The sequence below is a fragment of the Xiphophorus couchianus genome, chromosome 4, assembly GCF_001444195.1.
Source record: "Xiphophorus couchianus chromosome 4, X_couchianus-1.0, whole genome shotgun sequence".
In the NCBI taxonomy this organism is placed as follows: domain Eukaryota; kingdom Metazoa; phylum Chordata; class Actinopteri; order Cyprinodontiformes; family Poeciliidae; genus Xiphophorus; species Xiphophorus couchianus.
In genome coordinates, this window is record NC_040231.1 from 24,353,984 (window position 1) to 24,377,603 (window position 23,620).

The 23,620-nt window shown below is 38.4% G+C and overlaps 1 protein-coding gene across 7 annotated transcripts in view; it reads right to left on the reverse strand.

Annotated features, from left to right (window-relative positions):
- The window catches only part of dmxl2 (Dmx-like 2), a 72,627-nt gene that overhangs the window by 31,971 nt on the left and 17,036 nt on the right, over positions 1-23,620 (reverse strand). For 4 of the 7 annotated variants that reach the window (XM_028013786.1, XM_028013787.1, XM_028013784.1 and 1 more), the window contains exons 1-12: positions 13,761-14,137; positions 6,068-6,193; positions 5,739-5,810; positions 5,536-5,614; positions 5,189-5,333; positions 3,592-3,658; positions 3,320-3,492; positions 1,984-2,164; positions 1,707-1,887; positions 1,397-1,615; positions 1,029-1,300; positions 138-407 (exon numbers count right to left, since the gene is read on the reverse strand). In XM_028013786.1, the coding sequence (XP_027869587.1) occupies positions 138-407; positions 1,029-1,300; positions 1,397-1,615; positions 1,707-1,887; positions 1,984-2,164; positions 3,320-3,492; positions 3,592-3,658; positions 5,189-5,333; positions 5,536-5,614; positions 5,739-5,810; positions 6,068-6,193; positions 13,761-13,847 (1,872 nt within the window). In that variant the 5' untranslated portion in view covers positions 13,848-14,137. Of the gene's footprint in view, positions 1-137; positions 408-1,028; positions 1,301-1,396; positions 1,616-1,706; positions 1,888-1,983; positions 2,165-3,319; positions 3,493-3,591; positions 3,659-5,188; positions 5,334-5,535; positions 5,615-5,738; positions 5,811-6,067; positions 6,194-13,760; positions 14,138-23,620 lie in introns of those variants that run through there. The other 3 variants (XM_028013789.1, XM_028013788.1, XM_028013785.1) reach the window with 2 other exon arrangements.

The window sequence follows — 23,620 nt, forward strand, 5'->3', positions numbered from 1 at the left end:
AGGAAAAATATAAAGTACTCGCCAATCTGCTCAGTAGGATGTTATAGCTTAAGAGGAAGCTATTAAATTATGTAAAGTATAAAAGATGTCATTTGAAATTCATGTGCGAAATAACACGGTGATTCCCAGGTTTGTACCTGGTTGAGAGATCCGTCGACGTGCTTCGAGACCATCATGACGGCAGGGCTAATGCCAGGGCGAAGTTTTGGTGAGGGGGAGGCAGCGGTGGAGCCCAGGCCGGTGGATATGGACGCTGAGCGGGACATCCGCTGGATCATTCTTCCCTGTTCGCCGGTCCCGGCACTCTCGCCCTCAGTCAAAGTGCAGGCGTACATCAGGATGTTTTTACTTAGGGAGTTAGCATCACCCGTAGGAAATGCTACCGGAATGCGGGAGGAGAAGGAGACCTGGCGAAGATTTGGAGGAGGAAAAAAAAAATAGTTAATAGTGATTTCTTTTCTTTTTATGGCTGTAATCAAATTTATACTTCAAAAATGCTTTGTTGTATTCTGTACAGCTGGATAAAACATAAAATCACAGCAATATGACACAAGTGGTGGATATGGACAAAATCTAGTTAGAAGGAATAACTCAAAACAGAAATATAAATAGATTCAATAACTTGACACTTAGATGCTTCAGAATCTGTCAAAATCTGTCAAAGGTCTCTCAAACTGTTCACTAATACCACCTGATTAGCTCTTCTGCCTCTTAAATGTCATTGACTACGAACACTCGAAGCAGAATTAGTTGTATCTTTCTTCACTGTGTTTTTCAAAACTGAATTTTTTGTGTGTTCAGAAACTCCACAGTGGAAATCCATGCTTTTTTTAAATGTCACTCTACACTTGTTAGCTTTGAAAAAAATACATCACTGGATAGTATCTTTAACAAACAACTATCTTATTGCAGCGCTAGTTTCTTAAAATTGATGCTCTTTAGCTATTAATGCTAAAGAGCATTAATAGCTCTTTAGCATTAAAGAGCTATTAGCTATGAAATTATTCATATCTAATTTTCTTGCTTACCTGAACTTGTCTGAAAATCCCCTGGTTGAATTCGTCCAAGTACTTTACATGCCAAACCAAGAAAGAACCATCAGTGGGGTGTATCGTGAACAACATGTCTGGACTCTTGTTCCACTCTATGGTCAAAGTCTCCATCTTCCTTTCTAGTAGCATGGACGGTAACGGCATGCTGGAGCTGGATCCCGGGGAAGACGCCTTAGTACTTCCTTGTTCCCCTGAATCTCCCTCTTCTCCGTGCTCTGAAGATGCTTTGTCAGACATCTCATCCAGGTCTAAGAAGATAAAGAAAACATATATTTTATTCACCACTTCATTGGGCTTTTAGGATTGTTTAGAAATTCACTGGAGGAACTGAAAGTGAACCATACCAAAATCAAACTTCATAGGGGATCCCTCAGCGTCTAGAGGCTCGTCAGTAGTCTGGTCCAGGTGCTGCTCGGAGAACTTGCGGAGCTGCGTCATAAAAAGGTCCATTGATGAAGTGAAACTGAGGTCCTTGTTGTTAAGCCAGTGAACCACAAAGCCTCCACCACCAGTGCTGTCTTCAGGGTTGAATACTGAGGAGTCAGCCAGCGTTGAGGGGATGTCTAAAAAGGAGCAGAGGGAGCAAGAAAGAAACTGTGGTAAAGATGAAAACTCTGCATGGGGGTGAAAACACCTAAAGAAAAGGAAACCTACCTGTATTTGGGTTAATACTGGCAGAGATATGAAAGTGACACAGGGCGTTGGCATGATGAGCAATGTGGCGGTGAGTGTGAGCGTCTTGTGTGCCAAGCTGAGAGGGCAGCAGGTCACTGTGGGCCACCAGAGCAGACGACCGCCGCCGGCCCCGGCGCAACTGTTTCAGGTGGTGGATTGACTAAGCAAGCAAAGTTCAGAAACAAAAACGATGAGAAATGCAGATTTACAAATATCTCTTTCAGTTTTCAAATTAACACTTTGAGGCAGAACATACCTCTAAAGCGTGCTGGATTTTGTCCTTATTTCCCGCCAGGCCCGGGAGGCTGGAGCTGAAAGTGTGTGTGTTCTCAGTGATCTGCCCACCAAGCAGACTGTCTTCTGGTAGCAGGGTCTCTGACCATAACCTGCATACACCATCCTCGCAGGACGTGAGCAAGACATTGCAGACCGTTCCCCTAAAAATCAGAAACAAATCAAATGTTCGTGATTCATTCACTAAAACTTTCTGAATCGCTTTTGAGATGCAAAGATGTCAAGACAATCATTGTAAACCCAGACAGAGAGTCATATTTAAGCAATATGACTATCGGCCCTGGTTTTTAAAATATCACTGGCTTTCAACTGATTAAGTTCAGTTTCAAATCAAAAATACTTTGACTCATCAAGCCTTTACAGCATATTTTTGCACCAGGCAAATATTAGCTGAAATATTTGCTAATATTTGCAGATCAAGAATAATAAAACTTTTATTTTATGTTGGGGTTTTTTTATATCTTTTTAGTGGTATTTCTGCAGCATTCCTGCCAGAAATTTAACTAAAAATAGGAAATTTCTTTGGGAGCAGATACATTGTGATCAAAGATTAAAGAGATTGGATCAAATTAAACCTTAGATTAGAAAGAAACGTCATTAATATTTGAAAATATATATGCATATTTTCAACTGTCAAACAAATCAATGCGGGAAGCATCTCATCTGCAACAACACAATCTGATCAAGCTCTTCAGAAAGCTTTTTCTTCTGCAAGAGCTATTTAAAGCCAGCTCTGAATTATCCTGGGATTCGGATGCTGTCTGAAACACAACTCTCTGAGAGACAGGTTGACTATGTTTTCATTTTGGATTTTAGTAGGCCAAGGGAGAAGCGCTATATTGCTGGTTATAACCAATCCCTGTCAGGTCACCGTGTAAGAATGTTTTTGTTTTTCTGCTACCTGATGAAGATTTTCCAGTGGCTTCATGCAATTACTACTATGTGATTTTTGTAAAACAAGGCCCTTCAGCAAATCATCATTAAGCTATGAGGTAGGAATAAATATTTAGTTGTGATTGTTAATTTAGGGAAAGGTCCAGCATGTGTTAGCGTATTCTGTAAAAAGAATCATGCATAAAAAAGATGCACTGATGTAGTTTTAAGAACATTATAAATAAAAAAAACCCCAGTTTGGTAAAGATTGTAGGCAAAACCATTAACGTTAACATTTTTTATGACAGTCTGGTTAAAATATATCATGGATTAAACAACTAAAAAGAGTGCACTTATTGCATGCACTGATGACAATAAAAGAAAAAAAAAGACATTATTCTCACTAGAATCCTGTCTTTTCTTACTTGGGCATGTATTTGCTGGTCTTCCTCCAAGACATACCAGTGACCGAGCGAGGATGGGCCAAGTAAACAAAGGAAAAGTGAACAGGTGGAGACTTTTTATCAGATGGGTCCTGGACCACCACCGCTGAGCGCCAGGCAGTGGTGGGATACCACACCTTAAGTAGACAGTCATCCTATGCAAACACAAACATCAACATACAGCATTACATCAGACAAACATCACAGACAATAATTTTTTGCTCCATTTTTTTTTTTTTAAGTGAAAGCCATACCTTCCCAACCGTTGCAAAGTACTCCCCATCAGGAGACCACTTGGCGGTGTGAATAGACGCAGCGGTCCTGCAAAAGAAAAAAAACAATAAGCACAAACATGTTTGGCTATGTTCACTTTTCAATGGGGAAGACTGCTCAAAAACAAAACAAAAGGTATTTTGGAAGTCCAGAGTGCTGTTTCATCGTGAACTTGCACTTTTCCCTGTTTCATTGGCTTTCCATGTGTCATCACATACCAATTAGTGTGTGTTTACCCAGCTTTAAGCTAGGTCTGGTGACTGTGGAGTGGCTTACAGCTGGGCATAAAGTCATTTTACGTAAGTGTAAATGAGATTGGAGAAAACAAAGTTGCCAGTAACATTTTACGAGTAAGAGTTACACTTCCACAAGGTTCAGGGTGTAAAATGTAGGTTAATAATTTTCTAGAATACAGGGAGGTAATGAAAAAAAAATTGGTTTCAATTTTTATCTATAAAAGCAAAAACACTTAGAAATAGTAAAATTTCCCACAGCAAAAATGGACAGTGGTTTTAGAGAGGTAACAACATTCTTTATATCATGTGACATTTAAAAACTCAAGGGTAAGGTGCAAACACCTTCATAATTTTTTTGTGAAAATCTTGAAAGTATAAAACATAAAAAATGATCTCAGTATCTGTTTTTCAAAGTGATCAAGTAATTATAAAACTCACTTTTCTGTAACAATGAAAAGCCTTTTGAGTCACAGGAAGGCAATACGACACACGGACAATGACGTAGTGTCTTCAGTTGCATAATCTGGAAACTTCCACGGCAATCACAGAAGGAACTGAGACCTTTTAACAGAATCATTCAAATTCATGTGTAGCCACCTTTTGGCAAAACAGAAAAAGGGAAGGAGTGAGAACTCTTAAGATCATCTAGGCAGGATACGTGGAAAAGCTTTGTGGAAGTGAACACAGTAAAGAGCGCGGATCTCTCCTCACCAAAAGACACTCTCTGATGAAAAACCGCTTAAACCCCAAGCTAATAACACAACTGAAACCTTAGACTTAAGTTGAGGAATAATCCAAATGTGATGTAAGAAAAACCAGCACAGTTTCAAACTAATTACCTGTAGCATCATTGATTTTTTCCAAATGAAATCAAATGAAGTCGAGAATATACGAGTGGAGATGTCATCTTGGTTTTAACTTCCCTTTCAAACCATTTATGAGAAAAAAATATGGGAGAAAAATAACTGCATACAATCTAAGAGTTTGAGTGTTTTTGACATGTTATTAAAATACTGTCACCTGTAGTGTAAATAAAAATGACAGATTCATTGGGAGATATTTGCACAACTAGTAAATGGTTTCTTGGTATAATGTGAACTTTCCTGGTCAATAAATTGGTCTGAGTAGGTACTTTATGATTTTGGACATGGCAGTGAACATAACTACCATGCTTGGAGACGATTGCAAATGAAAAGTTGTAAAATTATGATATATGCTCTGGATCAACAGATATGTTGTCAAAAAGACCTTTTGGTATTTGTTTAACTGCCATTGCTGACTGTAGACAACAGACTCGTTTGATGATTTACGCTTATATGGATAGAAAAGGGCAAACGCTTACTTGCACTGCCAGACACAGTTCCAGTCACTGAGGACAGGGTGGGGTTTGTCCTCGATCATCTGCCCATCCTCCTCTTCTATGAGAGCGTCTGCCAGTGGAGGAGCCCACAGCTGGAGTCGTTCAGCTGCTGCCAGGATACGGTTCCCTGAGGTCACAAAAGCACTTCATTAACACACCCTACGTCCCACGATGACTCCCACAGCACACAACGCAGCATGCATAGGGTCATGTTTTCATACCACAGATGTCATTACAGACAAATCGAAGGGGCTAAGGGTGGAAGCTGTGTAAAAATGTGGATCACTTTATTCTGGGAAAAGGTTAAAACACAGAAAGCGTATGTATACCTTGCGGGTCCCAGGCCAGGTTGTAGGTGATGGCATCAAGAAAGAACTGTCCTGTCTTTTGCCACTGGTAGTTAAGTTGCTATTAGTCGGTAGGAGAGCGAGACACACCATGCAATGTTATTTGCACACAAGTTTAATGAAAATCCACTGAAGGCTGTCTGAAATCACAAAAATATGTGAAATATGCTGGTGTCCGTACTCACCTTGTGGCGTTTATTGGGATTGATAGAAAGCGGCTCAAAGATGCAGACCGTGTTTCCGTAAGAAGCGGCAATCTAAAAATAAAGAGCCATGTTCATCATCACAGCATTACTCACCCCATCAGCGCTTATGCACAGTCATTCCCAGAAGACAGAAGGGTAGAGAGAGGAGTGAAACAAGAGCACAGGATAGCAGACAGGGCTTGGGCAGAACCAGACTGGTGCAAACAGGGCTGAATGTTCCTCATTCTGCTCAACATAATTGGTAATATCCTCGGTTTTCAGACAAAAACCATGTGCGAACAAATCTGAAGGGTGTAATCAACACTTACCCTGCCAAGCTGGTGGGAGCACTCCACACAGCCCACCTGTATGTTTCCATTCTGAGCTCCCGGGATAATCTGAACGCAGTCGAAGTCACTAGCCAAGATGACTACATCGCATCCTGATCCATAGGCCTGAAGATGAGATGGACACACAGGAAAGAAGGTTGAAAGGTTTTAAATTTCACACCTAAGATGATATCTTGTACTCTAGGTCTTCACAACTGTGTCCACATTTTTTAAGATTTCAATTTCGACACAAGCCAATTAAAATTCAGGATATGCAATGCATGTGTATATAGAAGTAAATCGTCATGTTAATATGCAAAAAACAAATGCACAGTGTGGGAGGCTCTTGTGCACCTGTCATCATGACTCGCATATCCAGCTGTGCAGTTGGTAAATGGAAAAAAAAAGCATCTCTGGCTGCAAGAAACTACCAGGTTTCTATTAACAGAAACATGAGCTGTTATAAATATGCAATAAAGTCTGACTAAAGCGGAATATTAGAATCCTGTATGCATATCTGCAGGTCAAAATGAGGCATGAAAGCAACAGATCAACTCTCTTATGTCAATTTAAATTACAATTTTAAAACAGCATGTTATTCTTTTCTGGAAGTAGAGAAGCAAAATTGTAACTTAACGTAAAAAATAGTGCTGGATAAAAACAGAAGTGGATATTTGCAAAGTTCTACTTTAGGAGAATAATTTGCGTCCAACTAAGCAAAAAGAACCTGCGGGAGGTGCTGCACAAAAGCACAGCAGTTGAATAACTAGGGATGAAGATTTTAGCACAACATTTTTCTGGTCTTCATTACAATAACCAAAACAGTGGCTGAAAAGAGGCTTAAAAAAATTAATCACAAACATTCTGGCAATACATCTCATTGTGTATAATCAGAGCTCCACAACTGCAAATAGTGGTGTATTAAATTTTGTTTAAATTGCACCGCTACACTTTACACAATTATGGCAAATCTTCCAATTGATATTTATTGATGATTTGGAACCAACCATGAAAATAAAAATGGGCACTTCATCTTATAGCGTTTCCTCAGTGTTCCTATATTTGCCACTTTCCCAATTTAGTTTATAGGAAAAACCTCGAGTGTGCAAGAACCTGCTTTTGCTCTGAAATGTTTATGTATTTCGCAAGTGACCAGATTGGTTGTAATCATTAGAAACATTCCCAGGGTATTTTAAAATGCAAGCATTAAAAACATTGAAAACCTTGTACAGGCCTTTCTTTCAAAGTCTGTAACTACAGTACATTGTTAATTCCTAAAGAGACATGCAAAGCAGCATGCTTCAACTCGCTCAAACATCTTGCTGCATATTTTGAGTGACAACTGATCCGTATAGCGGATAGCTTTACCTGTCGTCTAGGTAAAACACTGAGGTTTCCATAGTTTTAACTTTCTTGCAGGGAAGCAGTGTTTTTCCATATTTGTGCTTCTTCTAAGCATCCTTGAAAGATTCTCTCTTGATTTTACCATCTTTGAAAAGAAAATATCAAACGTGGCTCTACTTTGACATTAAAAATATTGTGAATTACTGTATACTAATGTTGATTGAAGGATTGATTATTGATTGATTATAGGTTACTTTTGGTCTATGTCACACAGCCCTGCAAAACAGCATGCTGATTTTGTAAGGCAAGGTGAAAAAGGGAGAGAAACATTCTCAAAGGAACAACAGAAGAATAATTACTGCAGCATTTTTATTTACTGTTAAAGAAAACCAAAAGTCCAACAGACCTAATTAATATTAAACACATTGCTGCAGTTATATAACATCACCAATAACACACACACATTGCAGAATTCAAAAGTAACCATCTGCTGAAATAAATACAGCACCGGCTTAGATCCCAGGCTCAATGGGAGGCTAATGGGAGGACCTGTATTCGGATTTGGAGCATGGACTGAGAGGTAAATTGATCTGAGAGCAGTTAGAAGTGTCAGCTAGCGTGCAATAGTAGAATGGCAGAGACGATAACAGCACCTGGTAGACAGGCAAGCTTGGCCTCACGAGCAACAGCGCAGCCGAGATGACGACTCGTGTCTTTCATTATGCAGGAGAACAGGAGGAGAAGCTGAGAACTGCTGGGTCACGGAGCAGCACAACGCCACAGCCACTGGGTGAAGTTAATACTGGAGACCGCTGCTGGCTCATGTTTGGTCCTCACTAAGATTTAGGTTATGGAACGTAAAAAGCACTAAGGCAGCTGCTGCTTTACTATTGCTGCAGCATTTCCACCTGCACATTACAGAAGAAATTAAAAGCAGTCACCGTCACGCACTGTCTAAGACTGCTTTGCACCTCTCTCTCTTATTCACACACACATGCACACCCTCCCCACACACACACACATACACAGGCATAATATGAGAGCTCGCTCTACCCAGTTTGTCGGCGGCACACCTCACACCTTGGAAGTGTTGAGCTTCGGTGCGTTTGCATCGTTTCTTTCTTCCCACAAAAGAAGACGTGTTAAAAATATTCAAAGTTTAAATATTGCTTTGGGATCACAAGGCAATTTAAAATTTGGTCCCATTCAAAAGTTAATTTTATTGTTACACAATGATATAGAGATTCAGGATTGTACTTTAAAAGACAATGTGGCCCAAACAACAAACTCTCCAACTCCAACCACAGAGTTTTATATTCACTAAGTTCTGTGGCACGCGAGTCTGTGCCTTGATTTGAAACAAAAAAGCATTTTAGCACATCATCTGACGACTGGTTTCTGTGAAAAAGAAGTACGTGTTAAAGTGAGAAACTGCAATAAGGGGAAGACTGAACAGTCAAAATTAAAATGAGAAATCATTAGATTATATTATAATCATCTTTTTTTTTTTCTTGAGAAAACACAAATTTGCAGGTTTTTACTGAATGATGTTCTTAAATAAAAGCTGTTTATAATTGTCAGTAAACCATCAGTAGCTAACAGTTGGGTCTTAGATAAGGGCAAAACGTTATCCTTGTGTCGGCTATGGCCACATGCAGGACTTAAGTAAAAACAATAATGTATCTGAAAGCAGTTCAATGAGAAACTGAGGTCCTATATTAGCATGTATTAATGTTTTTAAATCAGAACTCTAAGTATTGAATTACAATCATCATCCCAAAACCAACAACCTACTTTGTACACCTGCACCAGACCATTTCCTACTAATATACCTTTGCATTTCTGCTCATTGTTTCTTGGTTGTTAAGTACGGTACTCTGAAGAATTGTGAAGATACATTTCCATAGCAATGCTCCAATAAAATAACCTGAAATTTAATTATCCAGATATTTTTCTGAGGATTTTATCATTTTGAGCAGTTCCGTTTCTCGTTTGGGCCACACTTTAGAAAAAAAGGACAGATTAATCAACGCACAATGCAACAATAACACTAACATATTTACAGAAAGATTCATTTTCATACATAAAAAGTTGGTTATGAAATATCCACAACAACAAATGGTTTAATACGGACAATATATATATATATATATATATATATATATATATATATATATATATATATATATATATTTAGAGATTATGGAACTGATCGACAGATGGTTTTATTTTCCAAATGAACTGACCTGAAATTCTGACATCTTTTGAAAACCTCGTCCAATCAAAACACTATAAAGCTAGAAAAGCTAACTACTTGATCCAAGATGAAATTAGATCAAATAATCTAATTAGATCAAATTAGATCTAATTTGCAATCATTGATCAAGTTAGATTAATGACTGCTTTTGATCGTTCCACTGAATTCAGGCAGCATAAACATTCAGTGGTTTATTTAGTGCAATGCAAATGCAGCAAAATCCCCAAAGTTGTTTGACATAAAAGCATTATTTAGCAAGAAAACAACTGGATATGGTGCAACAATAAGCAGAGCCTGAAAACAGGGAACTGCACTTTAGAAAGCCATGTTAAAATAAACTATTTTCTAAAAAAAAAAAATCTGAGGTTTTTGAGGTTATTCTAATTTTGTACTTTCAGCTGCACTGTCTGAAGAAAACAAAAAAACAGTGCTCTAAGAAAATCAACAACATAGTTTAGATTTTGAATTCTTCCCGTATCACTTTTGAAAGCCAAGTCAGCAGACTGCGGACTTTTGAAAGATAGCAAAGGTAAACTATCACAGGACAAACATGAAGCTGCTTTTAACTGTGTGTATTTTCAACAAAAGGAGCAGAAGCAGTCATGTGCTTTGATGGAAACAGATAAGAGGAAGGAGAATGATAAAATACTTCTGCCTTCATACATCAAACACTGCCTCTTCTCTATGCATAAAAAGCACATTTCCACAACCACAGCTGCTAGTATCACGTGTGAGATCCATGCAGGTTTAGAGGGAACATTTTTGACAACCGTTGATCAGTTCTGTCCTGCAATAAGCTGTGGTGATTATGTCAGTTTGTAGGCACAGTTTATCCCTTTAACCTGCACTTTGACCCTCTGTGTGCAGTTATACTTTTGGGGCCTTTGCTGTTGTGTCACATGACGGCAAACAAAACAGATGCTTACAACGAGAAAACTGCAAGAGATCCGGATCACGCTTGGTGCCTCTCCATCAGGCTTTCACCTTTGAATTCTGGTTATAGTTTAAATTCACATGAGAGAATATTCCTTTGACAAATAAAAACTTGTACACCTTGCGTAAAATGTTTTGCTTTTGTTTATTTAAATTTGGTGGGTTATTCCTGTAAATCAAGTAAGAAAAAGTAGACATAAACCTTAAAAAAAAATAAATTCAGCCATTATTCAATCCACACAGTTATACAGGGTAAGTGTACACATAGAGTCCACACAGCTGACTTGACTTTCACCATTTATAAAACATAAAGTGCTCTGCACCTGCTCCCAGACACTATTTAGCATTTTCCATCAACACAATAATCCTACAAACAGCACATTTAACAGTGGCCTCTTTGTTCAGCCAACTATAAGACTCCTCACACACACAGACACTCTACAAAGTGCGACATTGAGGTGAAAAGCAAGAATCCCCAGCCATAATTACTGCTAGATAAAGTGTATTTTGTCTGCATTTTTGATTAGTTTTGGTGATTTGTATTTAGGCAATAGGCAAGTCATTGTCAAATGTCCTAGATTTACAAAAGCCCCTTAATGACTCAAAATACAATTTAATTTTGTTTAATAATAATAAAAAGAGGCCTTCAGTAGTCTTGTTATTTAAAGTTCTTCAACAAATAGTCCAATTAATTCAACAGAGAACAGAATCGTACAATTTCTCATGCGTCACGTTTAGTTCTGTTCAATGATGGATAAATGTTGAAAATTAGATTTTTGTTTTCCTCCTATTCATTACATGAGTCAAAACTAAAAGAAACTCCTATAATTTTCAGGTCACACAGATTTCCATCAATCACACAGATAGATTGGCTTATTAGGTCCACACCAGAGCTCCAATAGCAGTCAATCTTGCTCAAACAAATTAGATAATCCAAACAACTCTGGTGTGAAAGTGCCATTAGTCTGCACCAAAAACAAGCGCATCTGTAAAAAAAAACAAAAAAAAACAACAAAACCCCCCCAGCAAATTCATAAAAACAGTGTCACTTTCTATCTTTATTCTTTCTTTGTAGGGGAAAAAGTGTGTTAAAATGCTGGTTAAAATTTAGTCAGCATCATATTTTCTGATATCTATTTTTTTCTCAGTTACTAATACAAAAGGCCTTTAGCTAGTCTGGAGGCAGACTCTAAAAAAAAAAAACAAGACACCATCTAACAGGTCAGAACAGGTTTATTGTCGGTGTTACTTTAAGGAAATCTCTTATCGCATCTAAGAGAATAAATCTGGCCACGAAACGCATATCCATTCATGGACGATGTAAGCTATGTATTTGTGTGTGTGTGTGTGCGTGTGTGTGTTTTGTCAGGGTCAAGCCTAGGAGCCCTAGGGGTCAGTGTGAGCATAAACGCATTGGACATGATGTCTAGTGCTCTTCAAATAACCCTCTCAAACACAGAAAGAAAAATACCAGACATAAAAATCAGGGCCCTGTAGCGACTACCAAGGCTTTAGCTTTACAACCATCCCTGTCCTTTGCTGTTGAGAAGATATGGCTGCGGGTTCAACATCCGCCTGTTTACATTTCAACTGCCTTCATCTGGAAACCGGGTTCTAGGGCAAGGATGGATAAGACCCCACCATAGTTTAACAATATTTATCTTGTATAGTCCATCAGATTGGGGAAAATCAGAAAAAGAAGAGGAAAAGCGATCCATCTGCATGTTTTGATGTGAAAAGATGTTATAAATAACACCGTAAGTAATGTGTTTCAGGAACAGGTCCACAGAGTTTCGTTTTTGTTTGCTGTTGTGCTTGAAAGCTGCTGAAGCATTTCTAAAACACATTCAGCAGATTCAAGTCATGCAAACTGGTACAACACAGGCTACCTTCAATACTTCATACTGATCATTTAGCAAAACAGTATGTCAGAATATTGGGTTATTCTAATCAAGGTTTTTATGGGGTTTTTTCTTCCAAGATGTCCGATACGTTTCATACTGGTATTCATAACACCTGATTCAAGAATTCCTCCATTTTGTTAGTTATTTACATTCCTTATCTCAGTGCTTTGCCTGGACCGATCCATTTAATGCAAAAACGCCAACAATGGGTGTTGGGAGTAAGAGCACGTTGCATACCAGAGACTGTAGATTTTTGCCATCTCCCACTGCACAAAATGGAATATTGATTTGGCTTCTCTGTGCTACCTATTTGAGGCACACAGTCATTTTGGGAAGCTGCCAGACCACAGACTGACACATTGATTTTTACAACCCAAAGGGGTCAACAAATCACAAACACAGATTATTTATTTATTTATTTATTTTTCGTGCTCCTAGTTTAATCAGCATTCAGTAGGTTGTTACTGAATGGCTGCTGTCCTACACCAGTATCTAAAATATAAATAATTCATATTTGTCGGCAATACTCGTCTATATTCCGATGCATGCGTGTAAAAACGGTGGCAGACACAGTTAGGTTTTAAAATGGACTATTTGTTGTTGAATCTGAACAACAAATAGTGCCAGTCAGTCAGGCTTTTTTAGCGCATGTGTCCATATATGGCTCCCTACGTCATGGCAGGCGCAGCTGATGCTGCGAGCTAATGATGCGTGAGGAGGATTTAACGCCAAATGGTAGCGAGCTCAGTCTGAGCAACGACCACATACAGCAATATACAATGCTTAACGCTGTTCTGGTGTAGAATCACGTCAAACACACTTTCTCGGTAAAAATTGCACCGCCCATGTTTACTCATTTAGTCGGAGTAAATATGTTTCCACAATAACCTCAGGGCTGCGCAACAAAGGGATTCCCTTGCGGTAATTCTAACGTTTTAAGATGCAGCTAAAGGTCACCTGAGTGCCTATAATGTCTTGGGTTGGGAAGAACATGTCATTCGCAGCAATATTTAGTTCATCAATGCCTGACTGGCCGTGGGAGTAAATCAGAAAGGGGATGTGATTAGGATGCTACTTGTAGTCTGGACTCTGGGAATATGTCGGTGCGGCACTTCTGCTGAGGCAACCCGGCTAGCTGGTGCGTTAGCATCGTTCGCCAGCCGCGTCAGCTGGCGAACCGTCCCAGCTAGCTAGTCCGCGGTTAGCCTGGACGGCTGTCGTTTTGTGCAAACAGATATAAAATTCAAAGCCTCACCGTGAAGGGGACGTCGTTAACGCTTCCCACCGAGTAGCAACAATCTCCAGGGTTCACCGCTCCCGTCAGCACCTGGTGCAGATGCATGTTCCTTCTGTTTCAGCAGCAGATATGTTCTTTAATTATTCATAACGAGTCCACCCTTTCGGTTTCTCCATCTAGCAGCGACTGGGAATCCCATCAGTAGTGTTGGCGTCTTTTCCTCCGCAGGCGGTCGGTCGGCTTCAGCAGGTTTTAGAGTGTCGTGTGATGTCATCGGCTCCCGACATCTGTTTTAAAAACAGAAAACAAGGCGTCCGTAGCCGCTCGCAGACAACGCCATCCTCCTCACGACTGATCGTGAGAGCCAAGGCAGCAGGATCTCTGCAACGATCCTGACATGCGCGTTCCCGACGTTGTCAAGGCACGACTGACTGGCCATAGATCTGTGCAGTCTAGATGGGGAAATGTGAATTTCTGAATAACGCGGGCAGCTTGCGTGTCTGAATCCCTCAATAATATTTGTTATTGTGTCTATGAGAGAACGTAGCTGAAATAAATAAGTTTCAATATAGTCTTAAACTCGCCCTGTTACCCTTTACAGCTCTTCTGTAATTGTTGCTCTATACAGTTTGTGGAACTGAGGATGTTGATCATATAAGATAAGATAAGATAAATCTTTATTGTCATTGTCACAAGAACAACGAAATTTAAAAAGTGCCATCAGTCAGTGCACATGCTTAAAAACAAAAAATAACTGTCTCACATATGAGGCAAATAAGTGACAGTAGTAAGAGTTTATATGGAGTCATAGACAAAATAGCAAACAATGCGCACGTAATAATAAAAACATACTCTAACAATAAGAAATTGTGACTGGAATGCCACAGCAGGGATGTTTCCTCATGTTTACATTAACTAACATGGTCCTTGTACAATAAAGCTTGATCTCGGATGGCTTCATCACTTAAAGCCAGTTTTCATGTCTTGCATGCTCAATTGTAGCTCCAGTTCATCATTTTTCATATTTACTAAAGTGAATTTGTGTAGCATTTGGATCAAGACACTATCTGGTGGTCAGCAAATGGCCAGTAATTTTAGAATCCTGAAAATACTACTAAATGTGGTATTTAGTAGTTTTCAATTGTGGGCGACATGAATGCAGATATTGTTGATAAAAGTTCAATATTTGCGAATCATTTGATGCAATTCTGCCTCGATAATAGTCTGGTTCTATCTAGTAAGGTTTCTACAAACAACATCATCCAGACACTAAGACATTTCACAAAGCTCAGTCAGGTTTAAGTCCACAATGTGGAATCACTGGCAGTCTAGCCTTTCTGTAAACCAGTGACTTGTATATGTGAGTTGCTAATAGCAAATTAATACAAATGGAGGCCCAAAAAAGTATATAGTGCATAGAAATGAACATACTTTATAAAAGCTTGATAATTCTCTTTAAAATATATGTTTTTTTTAATTGATCCGGTAAACTTCCAGTTTTCTGACACTGAATCTTTGGTTTCATTTCCTGTAAGCTACAGTCATCAAAATTTCAAGAAATGAAGGCTTGCAATATTTCCCTCCCCGTGTAATGAAGCCATAGAAATATATGATTTTCACTTTGTCAAAATGTTCTACTTTAGGAGAAAAAAAAACAATCTTTAGAACATTTTCAGTTCTTTGCAATTGTCCTGTGTTTTAAAAGCCACTGACACACAATTAAGGGACAGTGATTCTTAGTTGTCATATTTTGTAGAGAGTATAAGGTGAGTGAGCCAGGCCTAATTAAACTTCACGGTGACGGTCTCTCATCTCCTTATCTGCTCCCATCTGTCTCACTGATGTGATTAAGAGCAGCACACAGGGAGGTTTTGCTGTGTAGCTTTTACATTTACTTTTACACCCCCATTCACAGATTCACAGTAGCAATCTGCTTTAAATAGGGGCACAGATCTATACAACTGATACACAGCTGACAGTCACACTGGTGGCCTACTTATTCACACCTCACTGATATCATGAGGCAGGAGTTGCCTTCAGGCCACAGTGACACGTAGGGCAACAAGAGCAGGAAGCTGAAGAGCAGAAGTTCAGAAAGAACGTGACGTATGCATAAACGTGCCGACAACAACGGCACGGTTAAAAGGGTCATGAAGTGTTTTAGCATCTCCACATTTCCCATTTAGTGTCACCAAAAGTCTCACACAACTTGGTTTAAATTTTAACAGCTGCAAAGAAATAATTTTAAGAAAACGTAGAAGCACGGATCAGTCGTATTGGCTGTTATTTTTTTCCTTTCCTATTTTTAGCAGTCAATGAACTAAAAACACTTGGTTAAAATTGCATCCAGGATGCTATAGGCCCTTGAAAGCAATATTAATCAGCAAGGCAGGGGGAGGGAAAAAAATAAATAAATCCATGTTTGGCATTATGTAACCTACGGACCCATCCAGTAAATTGAAACTCAGTGAATTCCTGCCAGATATCTGCCTCATTCATCTTTTTAGTCTTTGAATAGTTCTAAAGGGCAGGCTGCTGTGAGCCAGAGTGACTAAGGATGTGACTGCATCCCTTGAGGCTGCAGTTTTGAAATGTTTTCCTTTTAACTGAAAAGGTGATCGTCCTAATGCATCTATTTCTTGACAGTTTGTGGCTTAAACTACGCTAATCAAACAAGAGAAAAACAGACGGACAGCTCCACAGATTGCTTATTCATGGAAGGATCATGAGAAATGCGGTGTAGATTATAAAAAGCTATTAATTAATGCTTAAAAAAAATACTGATTATTTGGCCAAAAATGCTGAAATAAAAATATATGTCTAAATATAAATGTAGTAGTATTGTGAAACTCAAATACTAAAGTGCTTAGTCAGAAGAAAACAGTGTGGGAGGACTGGACAACATAGGAGTTATTGTTTATTTCAATATTGCAGAAAGGACGGGGGAAGGTTGTTTGCAGGTTACCGCTGCTTGCAGGCCTTCTCGTGTCACTTGGAGAGAAGGCCGTGATCTACAGAGAACAGAATTAAACGCGTTATAGATTTTCCCATTTCATGGATGGCTGCTTGCTGAAGAGAGTTCCAGTTTGGCCCCCGAGGTGCAAAAACATCCAGCTCCTTGTGGCAAAAATGTAATGGACCTTCTACAGGCTCCCAAACAGATGTGTCAGTAATATTGGTGAAATGTAATGTTTGCAAGCTGCAGATAATAATAAAAAAAAAAAAGAAGCACAGTGAAAATGATGTGTGAAATGCAGGATACACCTGTTTGCTAATTAGATTACACTTCTCCCAAACAAGCAGAAATTTCTAAGACATTATTTTTAAACCATCAGAGATCGAATTAGCGCAAAAACACCAGATCAGAACTTTTTTCTTCTTCTTTTGGTCCCTTTAAAATGTTGTAAAGAATGTTTTAGATTTAATGTCCTCTTATCCCTTGCGAGTGGCATCCTGAGCCATAACGATATGAACGTGTGTATGACCCTGAAGTGTCTCCATGTGTCAACACATTCTGATATATGTCACACATGGTGTCATTCTAACTTAAACATTTGAAAGGCTTAAAAAATTATAAAACAAGTAAGTCTACAAAATAATAAAAATGTTTTGATACTTTGAGCTTGAAAGAGCTTCAGCCAGGAGATATTTTCTCTCCCATGAGTCTGAGAAATGTGATCAGAAAAAAATAAAATAAAATTCTCATTGGTTTGCCTGAAATGTGCGTACATGTTCTTTAAAGTCTGATTCTGATTGGTTGATCAACACCAACTACTTCAGTACCTCTCCACACAAATACTACAACTGAGAAAGTACCTGAAGGAAATGTAATACAGTCGAAGAATCAATAAATGAAATTTGCACAGCCAAATCTATTTCTTCTGAGGTCATAAATAAACCAAATACCCCAGCCATCGTCAACAGCTGATCTACTTCCTTGAGAATGGGTCACTGACAGCAGCTCTTTGGCCATCCCAGTCCTGTGCCCTCCTCTCCTGCTGGATCCAAGTATAGCCCAGTTTCTTGCCTCCAGGTTCCCCTGTCATCTTCACTTTCGTTCCTTCTTACCATTCCCCTGGGCAAGCTAAGTCAGTTTCCTCTGTCCACCATGTTACTATTTCACTAATTTCTCTCATTTCCAGGCAAGGTTGAAGTTTCTCATCTAAAGTGCTGCTCGTCTGATCTTTTTTCCCTTGAGTAATGTGACCTTGTTCCTTCTGCTGATGTTAATTTTCACGCTTGACAGAAGTGAGTTGGCCCCGTGGCTCCTCACGTGGAGACCCCCATTTTTATTTTGTGGTTTTGTGTGTTTTCTTCTTTATCTTAGCGGTATGTAAGCCGAGTTCACAAAATTCAGCCTGAAGGACCACAGCGCACACTTTGGTCTGGCCGATACTCCTTAACCTGTCCAACAAGGTTAGATCTACCAAGAGCACCAGGCTCTAATCCGACATTAGCAGTAAAGGTACCTGAGGAGCAAAAGTAACCTCAGTATGACAAGATCTCTGTTGTACTGGAATTTTACTCCTCTGGCTTTGGTTTCAAACTCTACATTAACTACAGATCATAAAAAAACAAACACAATTTACCTCTGAAATTTTAAAAATGTTTTTAAAAAACTACAAAAAATTTGGAATAATAGGCAATTAAAAAGATGTGTTTTGATGTGAACTCTTAACATATCTGATTGTTTTTTTGTTTCCGTATGAAGGTTTGCACAGGATGCTAAAAATAATCAAAGCAAAATGGCTGTAACTTATGACAATGCAAACATGTGCATTTCCTTTGCAATAAACATTAAACCTCATTCATTAGAATGATAAAAGCACTAAATGAGTAATCAGACACACTCGTATTCAGATCAATAAAGCTCAGAAAATTTATTCATCCACAACTAAGAACAATTTACAAGAGACCACTTAAGATCCCTGTCATGTTTTTTGGACTGCAGTAGAAAGCCAGAGTAACCTCAGGACAAAGTTCTCCAGAAAATCTTTAAACGAAACAGTGAACAATCTTTTCAGAGAGAGAAAGAGAATGAAATCTCCTTTGTTAATGGCAGATATGCAATATTAAATAACACAACTGAAACGCTTTGGCTGTTTTTACCAACGCCCACATGGATCTCAAACTGAGCAGAATGAGCGAGGGACGTACAAGCAAGCTTTAAGCAGGACACTCGGCTTTCTTTTATACATTGCTTTACAAGGATCCCTGAACACTGAATGAAATATAGATGAGTCAACGGGTGCGTTCAGACCTGCATTTGTCTGAGATGATCCGATAATGTCCTGAGGGCAGATTAAAAGACAGGCCTTTTTAAAGCACGGTGGTGAAAGGACCCACAGGTTGTGTACAAAGGACACAATTTAATGCGCACACACACATTTTTAGTTTGTTCTTGTGGTAAAACTCATTTAGTTTGTTTTGACATATATCTGAAGTCATTGTGATGCTTTATTCTCAGTTTTGTTTGTTTGCAGATTTCCTTCAACTAGACATTTTCCCTCTGACAGCTTTATTTGTTTTTAAGTTGAAACAATATCTCAAAGTAAAGATGAAAAACATCTTGAATTGGTTTGTTTTGGTCTCATTTCTTGGCAATACATAAACCTGGCATTATAACAAGTGTGTGTACACTTTTTAAATCCACCATTAGTCATCATTACTGTGGATTACAGTAACCAGTTATTAACTGGGATTGTTGCTGGAAGATTATTACCAGTTGATTGTAGACAGGGTTCAATTCCATTGAGGGCTTGTTCAGTTATGGGCTTGATCTTGTAGTGTCTGCAAGATAATTTGAAAAATAATTTGAACACTAATGTAGAAAGAGCTTCATTAAAGATCTGTTCTATTTGGTTATATGCTCATCTTTTATTTTTCGTCTTGGAGTAAAGTAGCAACAATGCACATCTTGTAATTCAAATATATTTCCTTTTGTAGGAGCAGCAGTTCTGCTTTGAGTCTCCAGTGTAGTCGCGTCTCCTCGTCCCACGATCTAATTAATGCTGCTCTCCACGTCATTTGCTTGTGCTGAGGAAGCTTGATTTGCCAGAGATTTCTGTGCCTGCAGAGATAGAGAAGATTAATGGCAGCTATTTCAGAGGACGGTCTCTGTCTCTGACATCGTCCCTTCATTTCCCTCTCCCTCTTCACACTTGCTCTCCTCGCCTCTCTCCTCTCTGAAGAAGGTCAGCCTCTCTTACTGTGGTTAAACTAGTCCATCTGTCTCTGCTGCCGTCCTGTCTTGCCAGCCTTGGACCAGCTGATGGATCTCTCTCGACTGCAGTTGTTTCAGGGATGATTCACGGCCCTTTCTGGCACCCTGTGTGTGTTTGTGTGAATTAGTTCCTACACTCTCTGGGGATTTAGATTTCTATTTAGGTCAGATAGCTTGGTCAGAAATGCAATTCTTGCAGTTCTCTCTGTGTGAGAGTTATTGTATTCCCCACCACCCACTGTGCTTTAAAAGGATTACCTGTTTTATCCCAACATTATTGAGCTTTAAGATGGCATCTTTTAGACTGTATGTAGATCTAATTTTATCAGGTTTTCGTCTTACATTATGCGCATGAGCATGTTTTCAGGATATCCGTGCAAACGTATGACATATACGGACACACGGTGAGCTGTTAAATACAAAGCCCAGTATTTAACAAATGGCCAGATGGCAGGCATAAACAGATTTGCAAGGTCACTCTAAAGTGTGAGGAGAAGATCAAGGGCTTGGCACGCACACATTTATACAGACACACTTCCACTAATAATACCAGGCTCATTATCTCACATTAAGATTCTCCAAGTTACTCAGACACTGATTGTTATTTGTTAACAAAGCAGCATATCAGAGAAAACAGATGACATGCTACAAGAAAGAATGAGATGTTACACAGTTTATTTAAAGATGCTCCTTTGCTTAACATTGGGATCCAATGGTACTTAAACATATGTAAATGTTGCACAACCCTTAGTCTGTAATCTAGGGTAAAAATCCCACTAGATTGTATGGATTTTAATAATTGCACTGCAGCAGCAGAAAGCATCAGTCAACAGTCACTCAGTGATATTCAGTCTGTCCAGTAGGGTTAAAGGCTGGAGCAGTTCTCTGGTAAAAAGGCTGGACACCTGTCAGCTAGACTGAGTCAGTCAGTGGATGAAGCCTTTGTGGCTCCTGCATGTTCCTATGTGTGTGTAGTCACACTAAAAAAAAGAGAAGTTTTTTAATTACATCGTTGGATGAATCTGTTGTCCACTATCTGTTAATATTATCCATCTTTTATGATATTGTTTGTTATTCAACCTATATTTCTTTGCAGTCATTCATTAAGAAGAAAAAATATGCAGTATATGCAAAGCTATTTTAATTATAAACTGTAAGTCATTATTTGACATGGTTATACACTTGTTGCTTTTGAGAGTATAAATCCTCAAAAATGTTGTGTTTGTTATTTTTTCACATTGGACCAGATTTGCTTGGATAGTTTTATCTTTAAAGTCAGCATTTGAAAATAGTCTTTTGTGTTTCTCAGGTTATCTTTGATGTGAAATGTTTGATTACCTAGAAAATCTGAGTGTAACAAAAAAAAAAAAAGCAAAAACTAATGAAATCTTTCGGCACTTTAGTATAATGTAATCTATAACGGAGTCATTTAGTTCTGATGTTTTTTAAAATTCTTCCACAAATAGGTGTAATCACTTACCACATTTTTTCACTCATTCATTTCAATGAATATTACAAATACTCTAGATGAGAGAGAATGATTGTAAGAAATTCAAATATCTTCCTGTAAAATACTTATGTATGCATAGATTAGGCATAACATTATGACCGCTGACATGTAAGTATCTATAACAAAATTGTTCAAAGAAACTGGTGAACCAGTGGAGTCTGATTACTCTAACGGTAATAAAGAACTTTCCACTGATTATTAATGAGTGTATAGATAAATTTAGACAGTTTTCTTAAAATATAAAACAATCAAATAGTCTTTTCAATATTGATACTCCTGTATTTTATTTTTAGTGAGAAAGGCCTATTTAATATAGTAATGTCAAACTTCTTTGTTGTATGAAAATAACTTTGAATCTTAATTTGCCATAGATATGAAACACTTTGTGTTTAACTTTAAATAGCCCTTCCTCAGTGTGTGACTTGTCTCATTTTATATTTTTCCATTTTCAATTGCAACGGTTTCTCTTTGAGTCAGTAAAAGTGGGTCACATGCTGTCTAAAGTGCATGCCCTGAAACTCCAGTATCAAGGCTAAAATGTGACACGTAACCTTTGTCCAGCCTCGTGTTTTGTGTGGTTTCTGCCCCGCGTTCCACCTTCATTTATGTGGTCATAATGAATGCTTTAAGCAATTTACATAGTTTTGAGGAATTTCTTGAGCTTCAGAGAAATGCGTGTCATGTAAACACATGCTACAGTTGGTTGCTACATAATTTTTAGCCAAGGCTCTGTGACATAAAAACATCTGATGTATAAGCTAATGTATCTTATGCATTATGTTTAGGATCATCTGCTTTTCAACCAATTATTAAAAACAATGTTTTGAAGAACAAGGCTGTGGATGAACTTATGTCTATTACTGTTACACATTAATTTCGTTCTGTGAAGCAATCTGACAGGTTTATGTTAGAATTACTATGTTTTGTTATCTTTCTTACACTAGTAGTTTTATATTACTAGTTGTTTTATATTTTAAGGTTTAGTGTTCTCACCCCAGAGAGGAGGAACTTGTTAAACTGTGTGTAAGACATAACTAACCTTTCCTGGACCTCAAGCATGTTTTCACAGGTGTTTCTTTAGGGGGCCTTCCTGAGATACTCATTAGTGCCTCTAACTGTCTCTGGGTTGAATTTAGTTTCTGTTTCCCTTGCTTGTTATCAGGGTAGCCCCCGTTCTTGTGAAGATCACTCTCCCACTTCCCATTCACAGTTAATAAAAATAAAAGTTCTGCAGCAGGATGGCAGAACGCAAGGAGATCAGCTTGTAGGAGCTGATCATCTGTGCCTTCTCAGTTCTTGCAAGAATTTGGTTGAAAACTAAGTTAACGTTGTCAGTGGTTCTTTTTATATAGGTTGAGAAAATACTTATCAGTTTACAATTCAAAGCAGAAATTTACAGTCACTGTATGAAAAATAAATATATCAAGCAAAACATTTAGAATAAAATTATTTCTGTCATTGACGGGTTTAGCAATAATCATAATTGTAGACTTGCGGAAAGTTTCAGAACCTGTTTGACTCATTAGACATGAGAGAGTGGCAGCATCATGCGGTGTGGGTGTTAGCAAGGAAAGAACATTATGTTGAAATAATGAACATTTCAAAACTTCACAACCTTAGCCCTAAATTACTCTTTTTAAGGGTTAGTGACCCTAATCATACAGCCAAATTAGCTAGAAAGAGCTTAAGTATTTGGAGTGGCACTCACAGGTTGATCTCAGTCCCATTAAAAACTTGCACTAAAATGTATGGACCAGGAAGCCGGCCCACAAACCAGGCATGGATTGAATGAGCCAAAATTCCAGGGAACTATTATTAGAAGCTCGAGGAAGGAACCAATAGGTTTGAAGCTAGTTTTAAAAGTTAGAGAGAATTAAATGTAAAGTTTAACTCCGAAAAAAGTAGAAAAAATAAATACATTAGTTATCATTATCCAGGCATTTAGGAATAATTTCAGTAATTTCAACTGGCATAAATTAGGAAAATATTTTGTCAAGCAATGATTAAAACGGGTTATGTGTCATTTTATACATAGAATGAAAAGTCTGCTTCCAGATCTGATCAGAATGTCCTACTGTGGACAGTGAATGGCTTTCCTGACTTAACTTTTAGTGGATGTGGCATTTTGATAATATACTGAAATTT